Source organism: Ursus americanus, chromosome 11, assembly GCF_024610735.1.
Source record: "Ursus americanus isolate L20-20 chromosome 11, mUrsAme1.1.p, whole genome shotgun sequence".
In the NCBI taxonomy this organism is placed as follows: domain Eukaryota; kingdom Metazoa; phylum Chordata; class Mammalia; order Carnivora; family Ursidae; genus Ursus; species Ursus americanus.
This window is the reverse complement of record NC_142137.1, coordinates 60,955,726-60,980,518: the sequence shown is the minus strand read 5'-3', so window position 1 is coordinate 60,980,518 and position 24,793 is coordinate 60,955,726. Positions and strand designations below refer to the sequence as shown.

General features: G+C 44.8%; 1 protein-coding gene across 2 annotated transcripts in view; it reads right to left on the bottom strand.

The window, feature by feature from the left end:
- Nucleotides 1–24,793, bottom strand: part of PLEKHG1 (pleckstrin homology and RhoGEF domain containing G1) — a 218,388-nt gene that overhangs the window by 12,399 nt on the left and 181,196 nt on the right. For both annotated transcript variants that reach the window (XM_045805347.2, XM_087865582.1), the window contains 10 exons: nt 23,120–23,166; nt 19,205–19,355; nt 15,460–15,591; nt 13,063–13,245; nt 12,882–12,977; nt 12,626–12,712; nt 6,503–6,536; nt 4,059–4,154; nt 2,502–2,540; nt 769–791 (listed from right to left, as the gene is read on the bottom strand). In XM_045805347.2, coding sequence (XP_045661303.2) covers nt 769–791; nt 2,502–2,540; nt 4,059–4,154; nt 6,503–6,536; nt 12,626–12,712; nt 12,882–12,977; nt 13,063–13,245; nt 15,460–15,591; nt 19,205–19,355; nt 23,120–23,166 — 888 coding nt within the window. The remainder of the gene's footprint in view (nt 1–768; nt 792–2,501; nt 2,541–4,058; nt 4,155–6,502; nt 6,537–12,625; nt 12,713–12,881; nt 12,978–13,062; nt 13,246–15,459; nt 15,592–19,204; nt 19,356–23,119; nt 23,167–24,793) is intronic.

Sequence of the window (24,793 nt, the reverse complement as noted above, 5' to 3'; positions counted from 1 at the left end):
ACTGGAAAGATACAGCATTTATTAACAGGGTTACTTGGGCCCTGTGCTAAGGAGTGATGCAGTGGAATTGTGGGGAGAGAGTTTCATAACTACATCCTTACAGATTAAGAATATTAAACAAGAAACCACAATCAGTTCTTTAAGAGTTGGTAACTTAGACGACTGGTCTGTAGACAGCTGGACACGGTTTACGCAGGTGAGGACACAGTACCCGTTCTTCATAGGTAACACGTTTGGGTATACATCTTCTACTAGGGCATACCATTTTATGCCCCCTCTCCCAACCTTTTATCAGAGGAAGAATAATCCAAACTTCATATAATGAAGTTTCATTATAGGACATAGGATCATACTTCTCAGCATCAGGACCATATTTTTAGAAGGGGAGCTCTGCGACCGAAGGCTAACGCTTTGAGAAGGGGGCAACACTCGGGAGGCAGGAGCCTCGGTCTTACATGCGCAGAGGGGCAGGGCAATGTGGGGGGTACCACACTAGCACTTAGGGCGCACGTATTACATCCTCGATAACCTTACAGCTTTCGAGGTGAGAGGTGGGGTGAGAGGGGGATGAAGAAATCATTGCCTTACTTCTGAGAAATGACGCCGGGGGAGGGAGGAGGGAATAAGGATGAGTCCTTACTTAAATCCATCTCAAAATACAAAATAATTGTTTACATTTGGAACATAGGCTGGAGATGAGATATATAAGGGTACCTAGAAGGGATGCCTAAGTAAACATTTCAAAATGAGAAATGTAATCGTGCTTACCTTTTGGATGTCTTGTGCTGTTTCTGAAAAATAAAAGGGTTTTAAAGGAATTTTTGAGGATTAACAATATATCTCATACATAGGCAAGCACCCGTACTTTATAGGATTTTAAAACTTGTTAATAACTGAAGCCCGAGAGGCTTTTGGGCCCTTTAGACCTAATTCTAAGAAAATGCCTCTCAGTTACCCTCGTTATATATCCTGTAGTATATGTAAAAAGAAACACACACACACACAAACCGAACCTTACATACATCTGAACGTCAAGTACCTTTCTTAATCCCTGAGAGCAACAGACCAATTCATGCTAATAAGTTTCAAAATCCTCCCCCCAAATATGTATTATCTGAAATACATGCCCTAAGCCATGAGAATCACTTAAACACAAGACTATGCTTCTGTTAATTTTTAAACATCTTATTGGTTTTCCCTGAACGATGCAGACAGCATTTATCACCGGGGTCACCCTGGCGCTGTGCTAAGGAGCCGTACAGGTGGGTTTCTGGGGCAGGTGCACGTAGCCACATCCTTACAGACGCCCTTTCAGATACCTCGATGATGCGCGGCTCATCTTTAAACATAGCTTAGTTACGGAAGCATATAAAGTAAACAGTGACCTAATCCTCTCTGCAAATCCCACCCCGTGGAAGTTACCATATCAGCAGTCTGATGGTCCTCTTTCCAGCTCCCAAACCCACTGACCCTAGCCCACCGCAGCACACGGTTTTGTCTGTAAAATAAAGGTGTAACGTGCAGCATTGCGTTTCCTGCTACGTGTGCGTGGACACGCTTGTCAGTAGGGAGGAAGGTGCTCCTTTCTTTCGGACAACTGCAGAATATTCCACATAGCATTCCAGGATATACTACAATTTATTTAACTCTTACCCAACAGATGGGCATTTTATGCGCTTCCTGTTACAAATGCTGCAAAGAGCACACACACGGGGCTCCAGCCTCACCTGGGGGAGCACTTGTACAGAGGCAGTGTACACGGTGAAATGCAAAGTGAAAAAAGTGAAATTGGTGAGTCAAAGGCAAATGTGGATTTTAGATTTAAATGGGCGTTACCAAATTCTGCTCCACAAAGGTTGCAGAAATGTGGACGCCATTCGTTTTGGAGCGCCTGTTTTTCTGTATTTTTTGGTTGAGCTCACAGCTTTCCCTTCTCTATTTATCTCCTGTGAATGTATGATTTTTCTGATTACGAACATGATGTCCATTTATAAAATCTATCGACGGTTTGTGTTTTTTCTGTGAAACTGCCCAATTATATTCTCTGCCTTTTATTTTTATTATTCTTTTAAAAATATTTTATTTATTTATTTGACAGAGAAAGAGAGACTCTGAAGCAGACTCTGCACTGAGCACAGAGCCTGATACGGGGCTCGATCCCATGACCATGAGATCATGACCTGAGCCGAAACCAAGAGTCGGACGCTTAACCAGCTCAGCCACACAGGTGCCCCTCTGTCTTTTAAAAGAGAGTCCTTTTTCTCTTCTCTTTGATGTATGGGGTTCCTTTACATAATGGGGATATTAATCTTTTTATGCCAGTTCTCTATATTGCTGACATTTTATGTCATTTGGCTTTACATTATATAATGGGGCACTACTACTTATAGAAGTTAATACAATTTGTCGATCTGTAAATCATCTGGTGCTTATGTTTTTGTATAGTTTGACTTAGTGGAAAGAAGCAAGAATGAAAACAGAAAAGATATTTTAGGACTTACCACTGGTCTTCAAAACTTTATGTGATCTTGAGGAAGGTTCTAGGAGAAAAAATAAGGCTGACATTATTTGCAAAACCAAGTCAAGGTTTTTTTTTTTTTCTTTATAGATGAATTATTAGTTTACAGGCAAATGATTTGAGCTCTAGACAATTTTTTAAAATCAAATATACCTAAATCTCCATCACTTAGAGACACTTAAGAGCAAGACATTCACTCTGACAAAACTCTAGGATAAAATTTAAGCTTCGCAAATCAAGGGTCACATAACGGCAAACTACCCTACCATCAACTAGCAGAGCAATTTCCTTAGCGTTAACCACAACCTATAAGGTGACAGTGTTCAATTTTATGTCCTTAAGCCAGACCCCTCTCCCAAGCCTCAGACCCAGATGCTAACTGTCCATCTGACGATTCCCCAATGTGCCCACAGACCGAGCAACCCAACATGCCTCAAAGTCACCAGTCTCCCCCCATAACTCTTCTTTTATCCAAGTTCCTATCCTGGTTGTCACTGACATTACCTGCCCGAGTTAGCTGTCAGGACAGCATTCTAAATTTCTCCTGTTTTCATCCATCACAGTCCTGCAGGATCCTAATAACCACCCCCCTCGCCGCCCCCCTTCACCACTGTCTTAATCCAGGCCTTTATCCTCTCTTCCCCAGACTAGATGGACAGCCTACTTCAGTTTCCACATCAAGCCAAAATTCGCTTTTTTAGAAGGCAAACATTTCATTGCTGAAAATCCTTCCGTAGCTTGCAGGTTCAGGCTCATACCCTTCTGCAGCTCCAGCCACTTCTCTGGTTTACCCTGCACGCCTCCACCTCCACCCACAGCTCCCTCCCACGTTCCAGCCAGGCTGAACAACCGGCAGTAGAACTGGTCTGATCTAAGGTATGCTGGCTCAGGGCCTTTGCATGTGCTAGTCCTGCCCCATCTGCCTCCTTGGCAACCGGATTCCATCCCAGGTCTTCTGCTCTGGGAAGCCTTCTCTCTCCTTCTGAGAGAGTTGGCCCCCCTCTCTCTCCTTTGTCTCTCTACACTTCCTCCCACTCAGTCTCTACCACAGTCCATTATACGGACTAGTACTTATTTGCCCTTTTTGACTCTCCCACTGGACTACAGCCTCCTAGGAAACAATTACCTATCTCATTATTATTTATTCTTGCATTCCCAGTCCTTACACAGTGCAGGGGCTTAGGTAGGTCCTCAATAAATACTGATTCAAATGGAAAAAAGATCTGAGGGCTAAGAGAATACTACATGGAGTCTGGTTCGGCAAACATGTGTTAAAGGTTTTAGGTTTGAATCATCTTTTGCATGTGTCATTTATAGGATACAATTTTCCCCTAGTGTTAGTCAACAGGTTTTAAGTACCTGCATGCTAGTGGTAAGATGCTATGCAAAGCAAAATTAGTTGATTGGTATGTTTTACATTCCCCGGAAAATGGAGAGTAATAGAGAAAAATTTAGAACGAAAGCCTGACAGGCAGACTGAAAGGCTCTTTCGTTACTTGTCCCCCAGATTATTAAATTTTGATCACAACATCCTATTTACCAGATTTTCTTCTTAGCCGATATGGAGCCGAACCGTCTTTAGAAGTGCACAACGCTTTCGTCTCTCCCTCGGGACTGTAACAGAAGCCAGGGTAATCTGAAAAGATAACCACACGCACCGATAAGAAGGAGGTGTTCGGTGACTTCTCAGATCCGAAAGACTTGCTTTGGGTATCTCTGGATTTATTCTTTTCCATCATACATGGTATAATCTCTCCTTTCCATAACTGGTGTTGAATATATATCACAGGACTTTTTGTTTACATTGGGACTTGCAGGGGTCCGTGAGCAAGGTAAGCTGCCTTTCTCGCACACGTGTGTGCTCTCGGGCTCTCTCTTACACACCCACACACACGCACACACACGCTCTCCTACGTATTCTCCTTTTTCCCTCACTAGCAGAAAAGAGCCATAACCATTGTCTTTAACCCTTTGTAGGAAGTCGTTCAAATGTGGAAGGTGTGCTTAACCCCCTACTGCCGCTCAGGGTCATCTGCAACTCAATGACCCACAGAGGTCAGAAAATTCTACCGACGTCAACACCACTGCAGCTGAACTGTGAGCACGGCCCCTGACAGGCTGACCGCCGTGATGGGCCACAACAGGGGCTCTGTCAGGGCAAAGCGTCTGGAGATTTCACTGCAGGTGCGATTTTGCGAGGCGTCTGTGCCTGGCTTGGAGGTGGAGGCTGTCGAGCTATGCCTGGCCACGGAAGCTGTCCTCCGGTGCAGCGACTCTTCATACTTTTCTAGACATTGCTCTTTTGAACATCTGATGAATGCTCTAGGTTCTCTTACCGGAAAAGGGATTTTCATTTCATTTCACAGTTTATGTCTTTCTACCTATCTAAGGGGTACACAGACTTCAGATTAAGAAAATTGGGTCTAGGGGGTGCCTGGTTGGCGCAGCTGGTTAAGCATCAGACTCTTGATCTCAGCTCAGGTTTTGATCTTAGAGTTGTGAGATCAAGCCCCTTATTGGACTCCATATTGGGCATGAAGCCTACTTAAAAAAAAAAAAATGAAACAAAGGAAAAAGAAAGAAAATTGGGTCTAATCCTAAAATACTCTAGCACTTTCATTGATCATCTGAAGCCTGAGGGTAAACAGTGTTAGGACGTGGCTGCAATAGGGTTAAGGCTCTTCAAGGGTGTCCAAAGCTCGAGAGAGTTCCGAGGATTGTAAAGACCACACATTTGTCCACTGCCAGTAGCAAAGTTACATAAATGAGGTCATTTGGCCCAATGGACTGGTCTGCTCTGCTCATACCCAGCCAAGTCCAAAGTCAACGTAGGGCAAATGAGGGAATTTTCCCAGGCTGGGTTGCTCTGGCCTAGTCCTGGGCTTGGAAGAAAGGCACGTGGCACCAATCAGTGGCTTGGAATCATTCTGCGCCCTCACAGAACTTCCTGGTGTCCGCGAACTAGCGCAGAGGCTGGGAACGAGGACTCGGTTCTGTTGAATGAAGTCAGTCACAGAAATAGCAGACCCCCATCTTCCTCCCACCTTTTCTCTTAAATCTAACATGCTCATCCTTGACCTTGCCTTCTCTTTATAGAGTGTTTTCATTTAAAAAAAAAAATCTTAAAGAGCTTTTCCACTGAATAAAACGGGGGGCTTTAGAGAAGCGGGCAGCGGGCCCCAGCCTAGACCTCTCACAGGGGTCACCTCATGTCCTCTCTCATGACATTGGGGGGTCTCAGCCACGTGGTGGGGTGCTTATCTTTATTTCCCCAGCAGAGCTAACCACCAGCTGTGTGGACGGTATGTGAATCACCCTTTGCACCTGGGGAAAGATTCCTCAAAAGTAAGTTATTTCAAATGCTGTAGGTAAAAGTTTTTATTAGACCCGGTTGTAAGTCTTCAAAGCCATCGATTCTCTTTTTATTGTTTAATCTGGGAGAGAACAAGGATGTGATAGATGTTGTTGAACGAGGTTTTATTTTGTAGGACAGACCTCACCTCTATTTATTTTCTGCCTGTTTTCCAAGCCTAGAAATACAATCACATTTGTGGGGCAGTTGTAATTTTGAAATCAGGGAAACCATTAACTATTTCGTTGGCATGATTCTTGCAGGTAATCAACATAGATCTCCCTCCAATGGGGTGTGGTGGGAACTGTATGCGAAACCTTAATTTCTGGTGGTGGTGGAGGGGAGGGTAAGAATTGACCCTGGCAGCAGGTCTCACATTCTTCGTTGATACAGAAATCTAGACATGTGTCCAGCCATCAGGTGACTCATAGATAAACCAGGAGAAATCAGTGAACAAACAAGTGAATGTGTTAAGAAGAGATTATACTGTCTGCCGGCTCTGTTTGTTAACACGGTGAATAGAGAGCTGTCCCTTTCTTACGACTGACATTTTTATCAACTCTAAGCTAGAAAATACGAGAGACGCAAGGAGACGAGAAAATTTCAAATTGTATTAAGAGAACAAAACTTACGAATGGCATCCATTTCAAGTATCGCTTGCTTGGCCTGAAAGAAAGAAAGTATAGCTATAAATTGCAATTACTTCTTGTTTCTTCTTTAAATTACCCATCGTCATACAGAAGACCTATATTACCTATACTATCCCACCTGAAGAAGGGATTTACGAAAAGCTTTCAAGAACTCATTATTTCTTTGAGGCATTAACACATAGTTCAAGGGCTTCAAGCAGACGAGCGCCCTCCTGTGGGGAGCTAAGCTTACCGCCCCCATCTGGAAGGAGGCCGCAAACGGCAAGATAGGACCCACCTTTCAGGGTTGGTGCTAGGCCCAGATGACAGGCACTCAACCCAACGAAGTTACCACCCGCCTGCCAAGGGATTGGACCGGATAATCCTCTACTCTGGCTTTCCTCTCCCCTCAACCCCAACCTTTGCAGCTTTAATGCTTTGAGGCTTCTTTTTATTGTTATTGCTGCCAATGGTATTAATGTTTAGGGCAATACAAAAAGAAAGTTAATCACCCTAACATGCACCATGTCGCCTGAGGATTCAAAGAGGGGGAAAAAATTACTTTAGGTAGCCTATCTTGCTCCCCCGTGTCATTTTCATAGTTCAAGGGTCGTGTGACCTAACCTACAAACATTGGGCTAAAATCACCTTAAAAATAATTTAATTGTATTTTGCCATAATCTCTGATAGCACAGTAAAAATATTTAGGCTAAATGGTAATACTTAGTTACAAAAAAAAAGGAGGGAGGTTAAAAAAAAAAAGCCTTGATGCAACCACCTTAAGTTTGAGAAAACAAATGGTTAGATTTTTATGACATTGATATTTTTATCATATAGTCAGTTTGGGATTACTAGTTAGTATTAATTTCAAACACAGACGTGAGCTCAATTTCTGTGCAGTGCACTTCCCGAACCAGGTGGATATGTAATATGCAGAAGGCTCTACTTTCAGATTTATTCTCAATCTAGAGGAGATTAGTGTATGTATCATGTACATGAATAAACAAAAGGGCTATTTCCAAGAAGTTTCCTCGTATCTCTAAACGTAAGCTTTAAGAACTCAATATCTTTTTTTCCCCATCTTGACATTTAATTTCAGAAATGTACTATTCCCACATTTTCCTCTAGGAGTCAGCCAGGGACCATCCCTGAATTGAAAGACCGGAAGGAGGTTGGGAGCCACACAGATGAATTTCCAGCAGCTTGTGGTAACGGTGTTAGACGGTCAGACTTTTTTTTGATGTTTACAAAAATTCCCCATTATGCATTTCTTTTATTTAATAGGAATAAACAGATTTTGAAAGCTTTGGAGAAAAAGATTTGAGAAAAAGTCTTGAAGAGAGAAGTGAAAATTTCAACTTAATAATAAACCTGCTTAAACCTTTTTCATGACACATCCCCAAAGGCAAGAGAAACAAAAGATAAAATGAATTTATGGGACTTCATCAAGATTAAAAGTTTCTGCACAGCCAAGGAAACAGAAAAACTAAGAGGCAGCCCACGGAATGGGAGAATATATTTGCAAATGACACTACAGATAAAGGACTGGTATCCAAGATCTACAAAGAACTTCTCAAACTCAATACACGAGAAACAAATAAATCAAAAAATGGGCAGAAGATATGAACAGACACTTTTCCAATGAAGACATACAAATGGCTAACAGACACATGAAAAAATGTTCAAAATCATTAGCCATCAAGGAAATTCAAATCAAAACCACACTGAGATACCACCTTACACCAGTTAGAATGGCAAAAATAGACAAGGCAAGAAACAACAATTGTTGGAGAGGATGTGGAGAAAGGGGATCCCTCCTACATTGTTGGTGGTAATGCAAGTTGGTACAGCCACTCTGGAAAACAGTGTGGAGGTCCCTTAGAAAGTTAAAAATTGAGCTACCCTATGATCCAGCCATTGCACTACTGGGTGTTTACCCCAAAGATACAGACATAGTGAAGAGAAGGGCCATATGCACCCCAATGTTCATAGCAGCAATGTCCACAATAGCTAAATCGTGGAAGGAGCCGAGATGCCCTTCAACAGATGACTGGATTAAGAAGTTGTGGTCCATATATACAATGGAATATTACTCAGCTATCAGAAAGAACGAGTTCTCAACATTTGCTACAACATGGACGGCACTGAAGGAGATAATGCTAAGTGAAATAAGTCAAGCAGAGAAAGACAACTATCATATGATTTCTCTCATCTATGGAACATAAGAACTAGGATGATCAGTAGGGGAAGAAAGGGATAAAGAAAGGGGGGGTAATCAGAAGGGGGAATGAAACATGAGAGACTATGGACTATGAGAAACAGAGGGCCTCAGAGGGGAGGGGGTTGGTGGAATGGGATAGACCGGTGATGGGTAGTAAGGAGGGCACGTATTGCATGGTGCACTGGGTGTTATACGCAACTAATGAATCATCGAGCCTTACATCGGAAACCGGGGATGTACTGTATGGTGACTAACATAATATAATAAAAAATCATTAAAAAAATAATAAACCTGCTTAAATAAAGTAGAAAATTATTATAACATCATAGTGGATCAAGTACATTAAATAAGTGTATTTTCATTGCCACTGGGAGCAGTGTGGCTAAGGCTTGCTCCCTGCACCCAGACAGACCTGGGTCTGACAGGCTCAGTCACGTAGGAGCTGTATAAACTTGGGCAGAGCACTTAAACGTCACTGAGCTTCTGTTTTTCTTCTCTAGAATGGGGAGAGTAAAACCTTCCTCAGAAGGTGTTTTGCTGAGGGCGAAATACAAAGGAGTTAGCACACTGTATGTGTGCTCCAGAAGTTGTAGCTGAAAAAATAATGTTTAGATTCAAAAAGGGTCAGGAATCTGGGTAAAAAAGTGCAATCTGTGGTGACTAGATGAACCATTTCAACGCCTGAAGGGAGAAGGGGCTGGAATACCACGTCTTGTGTGGGAGAAAGAGGACAGGTATGCAAGCTGGTCTGGTTTTGTAATGGCCTTTCAGAATCCTTTGGCAGCTTTGATTTTCCCAGGAGACAGGTGAACCGTGGGTGGGGCATATCAAAGACACTTTGTCATTGCTCAGGTCATTCCAAGGCACAGGGCCAGCAACCGAAGAACTAACCATGGAGAAAACGCAATCACTTCTCTGCATGAGCTACCCTCCGTCTCACAACACCCTGATGAATAGAGACTCCTGCTTAACTTAAGCACACACCTATGCACAGTCATTTCCTGGGCACCAAATCAGTGCTGACAGCCCCTGAGAACGAGCTTCAAATGCCTTTCAAAACACGCAGAGCAAACAGACGCTCCTTTCTCAGAAATGTCCCTGGTCCTAATTCTCCCTCAGCCCCCAGTTCGATTCCCGTGACCGCCATCCCACCTTCAGCTCCACGTCCCTCCCTCTCCAGCCCCGCAAGGACCGTTTCACCACCTACATGGACGAGCCATTCTCCACCCTCACCTTAGCTCCTAGCACTTTATCTCTGACAACCTTTTCCTCCATTCCAGAACAGCAGCACACAATCAGCGCGGCCCCCAGGACCTCAGCAGCACCCAGAACTCTAAAAGTCCCCTTTTCAACTACAGACCTCTGTATTTCCATCCCCCCGCCTTTAACTCGGCTGAGCCAGTTCTGGACTCTCCGAGGCCAGCGGCCCTTCAGGCCACGCCTATTCCCTCTGTTGGCTTCGCTCTCCGCTCAGCCTGGGAATCACGCTCGGTCGCTGTGCTGACTGGCGCCCACCTTCCCATGTGCGGCTGATCGTCCCCGTTAGTGGCTCTGCTGGCGCCCACCCCCTGAGCTGTGGTTCCTCAACGCTAGTGTCCAAGTTGCTGAGCAGATTTCCAAACGACCTCATCACACTGATTCGTGGTGGCCTACTTCATTCAGGTCGTGGATGCACAAATTATTGTAGTCACCCCTACAGACTGGTCTATTTCCTTCAGCAAGTGTTCTGAGCCTTGCTGCTTTCCCTCAGGCACCCAAACCCACCCGGGCTCCCCCCACCCGACACATGACATCATCACCAACTCCAGGGAAATCAAACTCTAGATCTTCACCCAAGTCCATCTCAAAGGTCCTCGGTCCTGTCTCATCTTTCTCCTCTCCCAGGTCTGGGAAGGAGGTTTCAGCTTTCCCAGGTGACCCTCTCACCCTGAGCTCCTGATCCCACCCTCCGGCTTCCCAAGGTGGAGTCCAAAGAGCGCCCCACTGCTTATCCTTACGCTCTCCTTCCCGCCGCCCACGGTCACGTCCACGGTGTTCTTTACCTACACCAGTGTCTTGCTCTGACCTCGCCTCTCCTCAAGGTGGAAGGACTGAGTCCTTGCATCTTTTCTGAACTTGGTTAAAGTCTGCACTCGGTCTGGGGCTTCTCATTTCCGCTTTTCTCTCCAAAGCCCTGCAAGCTCTCCCTGCTCTCTTAGTTGCCAAACTGAGTATCTACGTCCCTGTTTGAATCTGTTGTGACATCCACAGCATTTGAGACTCTTTTTACCCTCTCCCTCTTTGAGCTCCTTTCTTTCCTTTGTCCCCACGCCTTTCTCCTTCGGTTTTCTTACTGCCTCCCTGGTCCCTCTCCCTTTGGTGGTTCAGTCCCCACTGGCTCGCAGGTGACGGAGATGTTGCGATTCCCAGGGGTTCTTTCCTTTACACACTTTCATGGGCGGTCCTAGCAAAGCTCAGGGCTTCAGTGACTGTCTGTGTCAAGACAGCCTCCAGACCCGCAGCTTCCAAGACCTGAATTTCCACCTGGGCTGACTCGCCCGCGCACACCAACAGTGAGAGCTCCTCCTCGCTCCCATCCAACCGGTTCGTCCCCTTGGCAGCTTCTCTCAGAGCTCAACACTGTGTTCTGGGCCCAACCCCTGACTCATCTTTGCCTCCTATTTCGCTCTTCTCGTGCACCTAGTGGGCAATATCCCGTTCCCTCTGCCTCTCTGGGAGCTTTTGCACCTGCCACCCTCTGTTGCTGGGGCTCCCTGAAGTCCTCATCTCTTTTCTAGAGTACTGTGGTGGCTTGCCAATTCTTCTCCTCCCCCCAGTGTCACTCCTTCAGCTCCTTTATCACCCTGTCCCTAAGGTTACACTTGCAGAACACAGGAGAGACCACGCCATTGCCTTCCTCCAGAGCCCTCGGTAGTTTCCTACCACCAATGCAATCAGACTCCTTCCTGTGTGCCTTCAAAGGCCTTCGTATCCCAGCGACTGCCTTCCACTTCTCCAGCCTCCCCGCCTGCTCCACCTCCTGAGGACCCAGCCCTTCCACCTACACACGGTCTGTGTGCTGCGAACACGGTGCACCCAGTCACATCTCTTTTTGTTATGCTGTTCTCTCAGTTTGGTTTTTCTTCTTCCTCCATCTAATAAAAATATTCCTCATCCTTCAAGACTGAGGTAAAAGGTATTTCCTTCCTTTCCCCATTCAACTGTAATTGAATACTTTATCCTTCCACAACACCTGGCTTACACCTCTATTAATTCATCCTCTTTGGCAAACAGTTTGTTGTATATATGGCTAGGTCCCTCATCTACAAATTCCTTCATAGCTGAGGAATCTTCTTTCCCTAACATTCCCACAGAACCTAAGCTAGCTCTCTTCACAATAGGTGTAGCTTTGAATACTTCTCACAACTGTTTCCTACTAGTTCTCTAGAAATTTTCTTGTAGTCTTTTCCTTATTTTTTCTTTGCTCAAGCCCAAAAAGAAAATATAACAACAACAATAAAAAAGGAAACAAACCCTTTGGGGCGCCTGGGTGGCTCAGTTGGTTCAGTGTCTGACTCTTGGTTTTGGCTCAGGTCATGATCTCTGGGTCCTGGGATCCAGCCCTGCGTCGGACTCCATGCTGAGTAGGGGTCTGCTTGAGGATTCTCTCCCTCTCCCTCTACTTCTCTCCCTCCCCCTCCTCAAGCTCTCTCTCTCAAATAAATTAAATTTAAAAACAAACAAACACCTTTGACAATCTCCCTATATGTGAGTCATCTTAATAAACCTGACTGCTTTCGCTGATCCCATTCGTATCCTCTCTCTCAATTGTCTTTATTTTCAAGGCGAACATTTATTACTGTCAGGCTGCCTTCTGGGACTTGGACTCCTTCACGTTTTACTGTTTGTTGACCCCATCGTCTTACCTTAGCCGGAATCTTGGCCGCGTGGTTCTCCAGGATCAGTCTCTTCAGGTGCAGAACCCACAGGCGTTTGTCCTGCTGGGATTTAGCCTACCAGACGGCAATGCGGACAGTGAGACGACTCATGCCTCCACCAACTCACAAGATCCAGACCCTCCGATAGCCCTCGACAAGCTGGAAATACACCGTGTGGCCAGAGCCCACGGCGCTCCTCACTTCCAAGAGCGAGCCCCGCAGGGAGGGGAGGGCCTGCTGTTACCTGCACTGTGTGCTGCAGCTTCGGGTTCTTATAGTGGAAGACGGTGAAGCTGAGCGGCTCCTTCGGTATCACTTCCACAAGCATGAGGTTGCCACACTGAGCCGGAGAGCAGAGAGAGCGTGAGGCACGCCGGGGAGAGAACGGAACGAAGCCCTGGCCCCTGACCGACATTCCCACCTACCAGGATGTGGGCTTTGTACGTAAACGTGTCGTCTCGCTTCCTCGTGATGAGCAGCAGCTTGTCAAAGAGGAAGAGCGTGCGCTCGTTCTTGGCCCGCTGGATGCGAAAGGTGCCCTCCAGCACCAGTTCCCCGTAGCTGGTCAGGTCTGGCCCCTTCCAGTTAGTGAGCAGACTCTGTATCTCCTGAAAAAGTGACCATTCCGTGTGATCAAACAGGAGGTGGCAGGACCTGGCGGCAAGGGCAACGTGGCCCATTTGCCGCGTCTCAAGAACGGTGTCTAACTGTCTCTGATCGGGGCTAACGGATCTACTTGGTGTCCGATGGGGTCCAGTGATCCCTGACCTAAATCCACACTTATGGGGGCTGTCACTAAAGGCTGAACAGAAATCAATCAAGCTCTTAGTTGATGAGTTGCCAATTACTTATTTCCATTCCGTGATAACCCCTCTTCTATGGCTGGCGACAGCAGTTATGTCTCTCAAAAGCTGGGTGAAGAGGCCACAGGTAGGTGACCTTCTCCAATAGGCATCTTTCCCTTGACCTTGTCACCCCTATTCTCTGCACAAAAACCTTCAGAGTTATTGAGGCACAAACCTTCTTCCAGAAACTGAAATCCAAACCACATATAAGTAACTCAAAACTAAGGTCTATGAGAAGTCACGGGAGATACATCTTAGAAATTCCCTGATATTAATCCCATTTATTTGGAGAAAGGAAATGAAGTTCGTCAGCCACTATGTTTTAAATGGTACTTGATACATATAAATTGAGAACATGACTTTGAAGTATCTTTGGGATGTACTGTACATCCATATTAATGTGTTTTAAGGAAGCTGATTTTTTATTGTTTTGAAAGATGAAAATACAAACAGCATTTAATTAAGCAGCCCATAGGACAACCTCAAATTTCACTGGTTGCAAGTAGAAACAGATAGAAATGGAGACAGATGTCTGAGCCAGAGCCTGAGTTAGCAGTGTGTTCAGAATGCCAAACAGATTTATAAGGTATGAAAAACCGGTCATTTAGCCATTTCTGAATATGCAATGGACATTATGTCCACAGAGCACGTGGCTGATGACACATTAAACCTTTTCTGACTGTTATAAAAACCAGACATGGCCTGGAAGATGAGAATGTCACCTTCCCTCAATTTTTGAGCGTCAATTCCATCACACAATACTCTGGCCGCCTACAGATGAATCCTAGAGTTTTGTTTAAATTTATGAGCTGAATACTGTACCTTTTTTCTTGAGTTGGGCACAGGTGCCCTGCACAGCGTGGAGTCACCTGGGCTTTCATGTCTCACTCCAGGGACACGCAGGAGCCCGTGACCAGCCTCTAGGTCCACATGACCTTTTGTTTTTATATTTTTATTTTTTTTTTTAAAGATTATTTATTTGAGAGTGAGAGAGCACAAGTGGGGGTTGAGGGAGGGGCAAAGGGAGAGGGGAGAAGCAGACTCTCCGCTGAGCAGGGAGCCCCATGCGGGACTCCATCCCAGAACCCCAAGGTCATGACCGGAGCTGAAGGCAGACGCGTAACTGACTGAGCCACCCAGGTGCCTGACCTTTTGTTTTTTAAATAGTGCCTGGGACATGATCATTGGCTTAGCACTTATCAAATGCCTCTGTGGATTTAGGGTCCAAAATGTTGGTGCTGGAAAGAGCCTTAGCAAAGCTCTTGTCTGTCTTGTTTTAGAAATGAGGCCTTTGGCGTGCGCTGGTGAGCTTCATACCAAGTGGAACTGCGAGGAACCTGCTTCCAGGCTCTCTTTCCTCTGAGTCCCCGCCCCATATCGCACACGCACCAACCCACAATTCTGCATTCACTAGGGAGACAGGAAGTGACGCTCAAAAACCCTTGCAACAGCTTTGAGAAAGTGGCTTCCAACAAGAATTACTTATCTGTAATTAACATAAGGTAAGGGTGCAGGAGACTCCAACTTATAACTTGGGGAATTGGAGGGGCTACGAGCGAACGATTCGTTTAAAAGTTATCAAGTGACTTCTCTTAAATTCCACCTTACACAGTGATTAGAATTAGCCACGTCCTGATCTTTCTTTAGAGAGACCTACGATCAAGACCATGGATGAAATGCAACACTTGGGCAGCCTTAATATCTGATTTGGAAAATGGCAGGCGGGCCTGGGGCTCGGTCGGTGAAGCATCTGCCTTCGGCTCAGGTCATGATCCCAGGGTCCTGGGATCGAGTCCCCACATCGCGCTCCCTGCTCAGTGGGGAGTCTGCTTCTCCCTCTCCCTCTGCCCCTCCCCCTGCTCGTGCTCTCTCTCTCTCTCAAATAAATAAATAAAATCTTAAAAAAAAAGAAAGAAAGAATGGTACTAAGCCAGGGCCCCCGCAGCACCGCCAGGCGCCGCTGTCTCGAGGGTTCACCTGCAACCGGACCGCGTGCTCGTGCTTCCTCTTCATGTCGTTGATGTGCCAGGCCACTCGCTGCATCGTGTCGATAGCATCAAGCACCACATCGTAGCCTTCTGTGTCCTTGTCAAGGTGATTTTCTATTTCCTTAAAAAAAAAAAAGGAGAGAGAGAACTAGTTATTTTCATTTTTTTCTCATATCACCAATGGCACACACAGCATCTCTGTGATTAGTTCCTCATATTTCCCTTTTGCCTGTTTATTTACACACCACCATCGTGCCTTAAGAGTCTGAGAGAACGTACCAGAATAGACCTGCAAAGAAATGGTAAGATAGGAATGAAAATGGGGGGAGGAAACATAGAAGTGGATCAGAGTTTCACGAGGAGGAGGATAAAAGAAAACATGATACAGTTCCTTAAGTCTCATAGAGCTGCTACACTTACAACAGATACAAGACTGCTATTACGGTTGGAGACTTTGGAGCTTCCTAGTGGCCAACGTAATAGAGTTCTCACCCTTACAGGATAGAAGACATACTTCCTTTTTCTCCCAGAGGAAATAAAATGTGTCACACAGGACTATGTAACAGACTGAACAACAGAGTGGACATTACCTTTAAAAGTATGTCTTATAGCAAGTGTCTTTTCATGTAGTCAAGGCTTTAAAGCCCCAAACGAAGTTCATGAAAGACAAGTCTTCACAGTGTTGAGGACGATCTCATGATTCAACTATTCTCTGGGGATCAGCACTCAGCTTAGCACTGGAGTTCCACAATCCCAGGGACACGAAAGGGACGTGATCTCTGCTCTCTCTTTTTTTTTTTTTTTTTAAGATTTTATTTATTCAGGGGCGCCTGGGTGGCACAGCGGTTAAGCGCTGCCTTCGGCTCAGGGCGTGATCCCGGCATTATGGGAATTTTTTTATTTATTTGACAGAGATAGAGACAGCCAGCGAGAGAGGGAACATAAGCAGGGGGAGCGGGAGAGGAAGAAGCAGGCTCCCAGCGGAGGAGCCTGATGTGGGGCTCGATCCCAGGACTCCAGGATCACGCCCTGAGCCGAAGGCAGACGCTTAACGACTGAGCCACCCAGGAGCCCCTCTGCTCTAATTCTTTCCAGCACATAAGACACATGTCCCTAGACCCCTCGAGACCCTATGGAGAGGGACTGTTGTATCATTTATTTCTTTATCTACTTAATAGTAACTACCAGAGAGCTGGGTGGTCAATAAATGCTTATTAAGTTGAAGTTCTATCTTCTTAAAATGATAACAGTAACCTATATAAACAGGCAAAATAGTAAAAAGATATTATAGTCCATTAGATCATTTTTGAGACATCGATGATGTGCATAATCATTAAGCCAAAGGATGGAGGTTGAATCTTATGGTATAACTTACGAAGGTTAGTTCCATTATTTTATAGTCCTACTTTGTAAATCTCTGTTTACTTTTACGAAATACTCACGTTTTCCATCTAGCTAGAAACTGGGAAGGAATTTGCATTTTTTTTCCACACTCGGACTCAGCTATTAGAAAGGTTCTATGAAACTTTACTGCTAAAATAACAGCTCCCAGGTAAGCTCCAGATCAAGAGCAGATTAAAAAAAATAATAATTTCTTCTTTTGGTCTGAGAGGCAATCCTGTTCAACAACAAACAGGTTTAGGAGTACAGAGCGTATTTCAGTGCGGATCTTCATGGATGGCTACACAACTTTGAAGTGATGTAAGTGACACAGAAGGAACACTCTAAATCACCCATAAAAGCAAAAATACTTCAAAGGCAACCAGAAGTTAGTTTCTGATTAATCTAACCACTGTTCTTCATTACCAGCTGTTATGGATGGAATGTGTGTGTTCCCCCCAGCCCCCAAAGCCACATGTTGAAATCCTAACGCCCATTGTGCTGGTCTTAGGAGGTGGGGCCTTTGGGAGGTGATTGGGTCATGAGGGTGGAGCCCTCACGGATGGGATTAGTGTTCTTATAAAAGGAAACCCCAGGAAGTTCTCTTGCCTCTTTCCACCACCTAAGGAAACAAGAATGCAACCCAGGACGGCGACATCATCAGAACCTGACGAGACTGGCACCTTGATCTTGGTCTTCCAGCCTCCAGAACTGTGAGAAATAAATGTTTGCTATTGAAGCCATCCAGGCTATGGTATTTTCTCATAGTAGCCTAAACTAAGACACCAGCTCCTAATTTAGAGGGTAAGGGCTATTTTCCCCTATCAATTACCGTTTTGTAAGGATCCTGACTTGTTATGTTTCACATGCTTAAGTAACTGCCATCTTAGACTTTGCTTTTGATTCATGGCCACCTATCTAGAAGGCTATATTTAGAGATTATTGAGACACACCAGTCTTAAATGCCATATTAGCACAGTCCAGCAGAGATCTATCCTGGTACAGGTATCATCTCAGCATGATTTGGACACTGGTTTAGCCAATTAATCCCACTAATCTAAGGGGTCATGAGTATTAATTGAACAATTAGAGTGATATCCCTGATGTGGCTTCACAGGACACACGATTCTCCAAACATGAGCCACCCAGGCAAACCGACAGAGCTGAGAAATTTCTAGCAAAGTTGGACAATAAGCGTTCTTAAAATTGTAGATGTGTGTGAACTGAGCAAAACTGGAGTGATTATCCAAGCTGGGAACCTGGAATCATTTAAAAAGAGATACATAGGGGCGCCTGGGTGGCACAGCGGTTAAGCGTCTGCCTTCGGCTCAGGGCGTGATCCCAGCGTTACCGGATCGAGCCCCACGTCAAGCTCCTCCACTGTGAGCCTGCTTCTTCCTCTCCCACTCCCCCTGCTTGTGTTCCCTCTCTCGCTGGCTGTCTCTATCTCTGTCAAACAAATAAAATCTTAAAAAAAATAAAAAAATAAAAAAATAAAAATAAAAAGAGATACATATAAATTGCAAGCATGGTGATACAGGTAAGAGCTCTGGATTAAAATCTTAAGATTTTAATGTAGTTTAAAAATAATAAAACAAAAACAATAGCTCATTTTGATGGACTGCCTATAAGCCACAGTGAACGTGGATGATTTACAGGATTTGAACCCAGAGCCTGGACCCTGACCACTGCTTGAGGTCTTTCTTGTGTTTTGAGGGCAATCCAATCCTACCGACCCAACAAAAATTACTTGCAACAAAACTTTCCCCCAATTTTATCAACTTCCTTAAAGGGAAGACATGAGTCTGTGAGAGCTATGTCTACCCTTGTTTCTAAAGCCTCCTTGCATTGTGTACAAATAATGGGAAATGCAATAAAAACCCTGAAGTGATACTAAGCTCAAAGATCATTCCTCACACCACTCATCGGTCTTCTCTTTTTCCAGCCCCTTCTCTTTGCTCCTACAAAAGCCAATCTCTGACAGATAGCTCTCCTGCCCAACTGCTTACTGAATCTAGGCTCGTGGAGATAAAACAAAACACACAAAAATCTGTTTTTCATTAAGGTGATAGCTCTGTGCCTGAAACTGTTCACTGCCCAGAGCGAGGTACTCCTAAGCCCTATCAGAATCAGAGTTAAAATGAATCTTTTCACTTGGCTGGTGTCAATGGCGCTGCAGGCCCGGAATATAAATATCTCTAATTCCTCAAAGCAGATTGGTCTGTTGTAAAGTATGACTGTGAAAAACGTTTCCATATGTCCACAGCCTTTTCTGATATTTTTCCCCCCGAAGCTTAATAGACGCACAAAATCGCCATCCCCTGGAAAGTACTCAAGGGCAGGCAGAAACTTACATGCAAAAGGAGATGATATTTGAGAATCCGCTGAACTGGTTTCAAGAGATAGGACCCCAGAGGCAGTGAGTGTTTCAGAGTTTCCTGACGCTCCCTGAAGAATTTGGCCAGCACCTTGTTCTGCATGCATTCTGTAAGCACAGCTACTGACCTGCAAGAAGGATACATTTTTACCTAAATTGTAATAATGAGATGGGTATTCAAGTTTTAAATGCCCTAAACCAGGTAGCATAGCAACGGAGCCAGAGCTAGACTAAAATGCCTCTGGGCAAATTAGAAAAAGGTGTCTCTTTGGGTGGATGGATTAGAAAAAGGCACTAGAAAAAGCTGATGACATGGACCACGGCTTCTAAGCAGCAAGCTCCTTCCTTCTAGGGATGCAGGCCCCGGCCCGGACACAGGCTTGGCAAAAAGGGGGCCTGAGTCAGATGTTAGCCCCTAGTTGCTTCCCAAATGGGTATCTGTGCAGTGCTCGAACTACACATCTGTACTCAGTCTCCACAGGTCAGACTGCAAGGATGGGGCACCTCGGTACTAGGAAAAAGGAGCTCCTTCTTCAGGAGAGCCAGCCCCATGCTGGACATTTGTCACCCCTTCTGATGGTTGCCTTTGTAGAATGCACAAACAGCATGACACTCCGTGTAGATCTTTGGAAACCATGGCCCACAGCCCTTGAGAATTTTTGGACAGATCCCTCCAAAGACAGTTTCTGAAACAGCTAGGGAACCTCACCTCTTAGGGAGTGTGCCTCAGTGGACTAGGGAAGTAGGTCCGAATTCCTTCTGCATCCCAGCTCCCCCAAAGGTAGTAAGTATAGACCCCCTAACGTCCCAGAGGAAGAGTTGAAACAGCGTTCATATCTTATACATGAAAGCCAGTGGGCTCGTGGAGTCACACACACTCGTAAATTAAAATCGTATGGTCTCATAACTTGGAAGAAAGCAGGTGGAAGTGATTTCAGCCCCTCACTCCCCAAGTTAGTAACATGTTTTCAGGATTAATTTAGAAAATTAGAGCCAAACAACAAAATAAGACTCCTTGGAAGGAAGTGAAATGGAGGTCTCCTAATAAATCTATTAGAATCGCTTTTGTGCCCATCTGCTTTGAGAATTATCTGTCCAAACAGGTTTATTTCCCCCAGAAGTTGAGATTTCAAAAATACTCTTCATCATGTAGCCGAGGGTCTTTTTAAAGGTTCTTCCAGAGCCAGAATCGGCTGCCCAATTGCCCTTTGGCCATCTGAAGGCTTGAGCTCGTGCCCAAGGACAGGACATCTGCAACAAATTCAGAGCGCACTGAACTCCAGGTTCAGGGCCCAGGGAGACATCTGAGGACAATGACCTGACAGGGCCTGGGCCCCTCCTTGGGGAAAGGAGGGAGGGCTTGTGTCTCTTCCCAGCGAAACTGCTGGGGCGTGACTGGTATGAAGAAGGTGGACATCTGTCAAGGTGTGCCGGCGACATTTAATATCTCCAGCCTGGATCCGAAGGGAGAAGAAATGTTGTCAGATGGGCTGAAACACCTGGCACTCTTGGCTTGTTAAGACAGGGGAAAGGAGAGCGGGGCTTCAGAAAGCAAACTGATTGGAGACAAGGGGCCAAGAGGAAATATTTTTCTATGAATATGAAAACCACACAATTGGGCAAGAGCCGGACATGCCTGCTTCATTGAGCATGCCTTGCGAACATCTCTCTGCTAACCTGTTTCTTTCCTTCCTCACAGTTGAAGATATACAATAAAAAAGAAAAGAAAACATGAAAGTACAATAAAACCCAAAATAGAAAAAAACACTTCCTCCGAGAAACTGTTTTTAACTCTCCTCCCGGGGCCTTCCTACTCCTTCCTCTCGTGTATCTTTAGCTTCTAGTCACACGACTGAGTCCATTCTACATTAATTTGTATTTATCGATTTGATCTTCCCTAACATCCTATTCCGTCATTGCATTTAGTTGAGTTTGATGCTCAAAAAAACAGCTAAAAGTTGCTAGAAGGCAAGGGTATTAGTTCCTACTTCCTGGCAAAACACAGCGGGCTTGGGACCAGACTCCATGGTGCTCTTGCATGAATGACTTTGCCTGTCCTTTGACTCTAAAGCACCCTCATAGAGAAAAAGCTGCCTTTATTTTTGTACTCTTTCTTATTACTAACTTCAACAAATCTTAATATAAAATTCCCAAACTGCAAATTCAGAAGTTATTTCTTCAAATGACATGTGTATAATGAAACTTATACAGACACAATCCCCCAGACAAGCCCGGCTAGTGTTTCCCATGCTGATGATTGGGTCTAGTTATGTGTTGATTCTTCAGAGTTTGAATGTTTTTTTTTTTTTGTTTTGTTTTTGTTTTTTTCCTTTCCCTTAGGAGTTTAGTGGAGAAGTTGAGGGCCGAGTCTTCTCTGGATTAGGGTGTGATGCCATGCTGGATTTTAGCTTCCGGTTCATGGGATTTAGTTGGTGCGTCCGACAATTTTCTACTACCTTCGGCTTAGAGGTAGAAACAAATACTGTAGGAGAGAACATTGCTTAAGCGAAACTGCGTAAACGATGGGTGTGTCTACTGATAAGGCTATGGTGATAACTGTACTAACTGGCATGTGGGGTTTGGCGGTTTCATTTGGTTTTTAGGGAAACCCGGGAAAAGCGAGGTTGACCACTAACCATATAAATCCCCACAGCACAATATCCTGACCAGTGTTTAGGGAGGGAGACTACAATCCTCCAATGGAAAGTATTTGTACATAAATCTCGGCCTCTGGCTTCGTGCCTTTGAATCCAAATTGGCTTTCTGGGTCCACTTCCGAGCAGGATTCCCATTTGTTCTTCCTTGCTGTGGTAGCTGTGGGGGCGGGGAGGGCAGCCTGCTGACTTCTCTTCTAGGTGGATCCTGCCACCCACTTTAGCCGTAGGGACGTGTTTCCACCAAGACAGACAACAGAGCATGTCACTCTTATCTTCCTGGCTGGTCCCCTAAGATAACAACTCAAGTTCTGTTGAGAAACTTTACAAGGATGGGGTAGCACGAGGTCTGAGGTTGGAGAAACCTCGATTCAAATCCTAGCTGGTCCACTCACTAGCTATGTGGTCCTTGGAAAATCAACAAACCTATGAGAGTCTCAGCTCCTTCACGCGTACACTGGGTTGGGGCAGGGGTGATGATGGGGAAGCAATGGCTGAGAACCCATCGTCCCGTGACCCGCACTGTGATAGATGCTTCTCTTTTCTGGAATCCCTGGACATCTATGGATTATTGTGCAAGTTAAATTCAACATTTCACATTGATAGCATTTAACACAGTGATTAGGACTCAAGAAATGCTCAATAAAAGTCTTTTGCTGAAAAAAAGAAATGACAACAGTGACCTTAGGCCCGGCTCCCTTACTGAAATGGTCATGATATTGTCCATATGGCATTCCCTGAACCGCCCTCCTATGCAGCCCCCGGGTCAGCAAAACTGAAGCCACAATCCAGATGAGATGAGAAGTCCTTTTTACATAGTTCTCAGAGCTTAGATAGTAAAAATATAAGATATTTTATCCCCAGCTAGATTATATAAATTCATGCTCAGTGCATTCCAAATTCTTCAAAACACGCCATACATACAAGAGAGGTAACGGGCAAGAATTATAGCTGAACACAACTGGTTCCTAGTTTTCCCCTGAAGGACACTTCACGATCTTTTTGGTCTCTTTCACGGTCTTTCACAGTGTCCCCCCACTGGCTCTGCCGGGAGTCCCTAAGCTGAATGCGTCACTATCTGGGTACCTGCTAATCCATTCTCAGCGCGCCGTGCAGTCTCTCCATGGCATTCGGCGCAGTGCCAGGCACAGAACGCCTACCGCCAGCATGCACTGGACCCCTTGCCTGAACCCGGATGAAAACTCAGAGAGGCACTGCTGCATATCTATGACGCGTACCTTGGATAGTTGGTGCAGTACTGCGTGTAAATGTGGAACTCTTCACTCTGCAAGGAAACAGAAGAGACTTTCAGAGGCAAAAAAGCACAGGCATCAATAAGCATTTAAAAACAATAAAAAGAAATATCGTTCATACCCATAAATTTGCCTTTCCCATCACGCAGGCCTGTCTGAGCCCCTGTGGCAATAGCCTAAGCCTTTTTATCTACCTTGTTTCATACTAGAAGCCACCTAGACTTGAATTCATCTGAGGTCAATAAACATTTACTGAGCACCTGCTGTGTTAGGTGAATCTGAAGGCGGAAAGGAAGAGGAGGAAAATAAGGTTTCTGCCCCAGGTACATAGAGTCCAATGGTGGATTTGCAACATGAAAGAGAAATAGAAGTAGATAATTTAATTATGGTGGTAAGAACATGGTGGAAGTATGTGCAGGGCACAGGAAAACCACTGTATACTTTCAGGCCCTTGTGTATACAATTATCTCTGCAGCTGTCTTTCCCACCTCTTGCATTGGATGGCCACTGTGCATCCTTTGACATTGAACTTGGGCTTTATTTCCTCCGAGGAGCCTCCCCGGAGCCAGGGCGGAGCCAGCTGCTTCTACTCTGGGCTTCCGCAACACCCAGATCTCCAGGAGCATTTACCAATCGACAGTGACATCTTCTCTGCCTCCGTGTCTCCAGCTCTAGCCCATGAGTTCCTGCAAGGTCGGGGCTGTACTGTGTTCATCTGGTACACATTGCTCCTTGGACCACCGAATCCCTCTTTTTTTCTACTAAACTGAAAATCATTTGAGAGCAGGATTCATTGTTCTTGCAAACTCTAACATCGTATTACATTATGAAAAAGAGACCTTATGTTATCTTGGTGGTATTTCATATTCTGCTCCTTTCACTTCTTTTTTACTTTTTAAACTACTTCATGCTAGATTCACATGTGACTCTAAGACAGTGACTTTTTTGGTAATTTTAATGCTTTAATTAATTTTTTTTCTTATTTAAAAGGAAAGTCTACTTAGAATCCTTTCTGTTCAGTTGACTAGGATCAGATTAAAAATTTTATATTATAGAAAGTCTCCAGCATATACGTAAAAGTAGAGAGGATGGTATAACGAATCACCAAGTATCCATTACCTGACCTCAATAGTAACTCATGATCTATACCCACTACTCCCGTTTCCCCATCCCACTGAAGCAAATTCTAGACATCAGATCACTGCACTTGTAAATATTTTAGTATATATCTCCAATATAAGGACTTTTATAAAGAAGCATCACCATAATGCTCACGATCACATTTAAATAATTCTGTAATATGAATATTCAACCATCACTATTCAAATGTCCTATCTTTTTAATTTTCTTTTTTTAAGCAGTTGGCCTATTTGATTTGGAGTCCCAATAACTACACAAAGCAACCGGGTGGTATCTCTTAAGACTCTTCTAAGCTATAAATTCCTCCCTTTGTCCCTTTTCCCCTTGCAGCTGTAGTTGAAGAAACCAGATGGTTTTTCCTACAGTTTCTCATCATCTGCTTTGCCGGTTACATCCCTATGGTTTCCTCTGATATGTTCGCCTGCCCCCTGCACTGGTGTGGTTCGGGGGGGCTAGAACAGATTTAGCTTCCATAGTTTGGCAGGAATACGTCATAACTGTATCGCGTTTCCGTCAGGA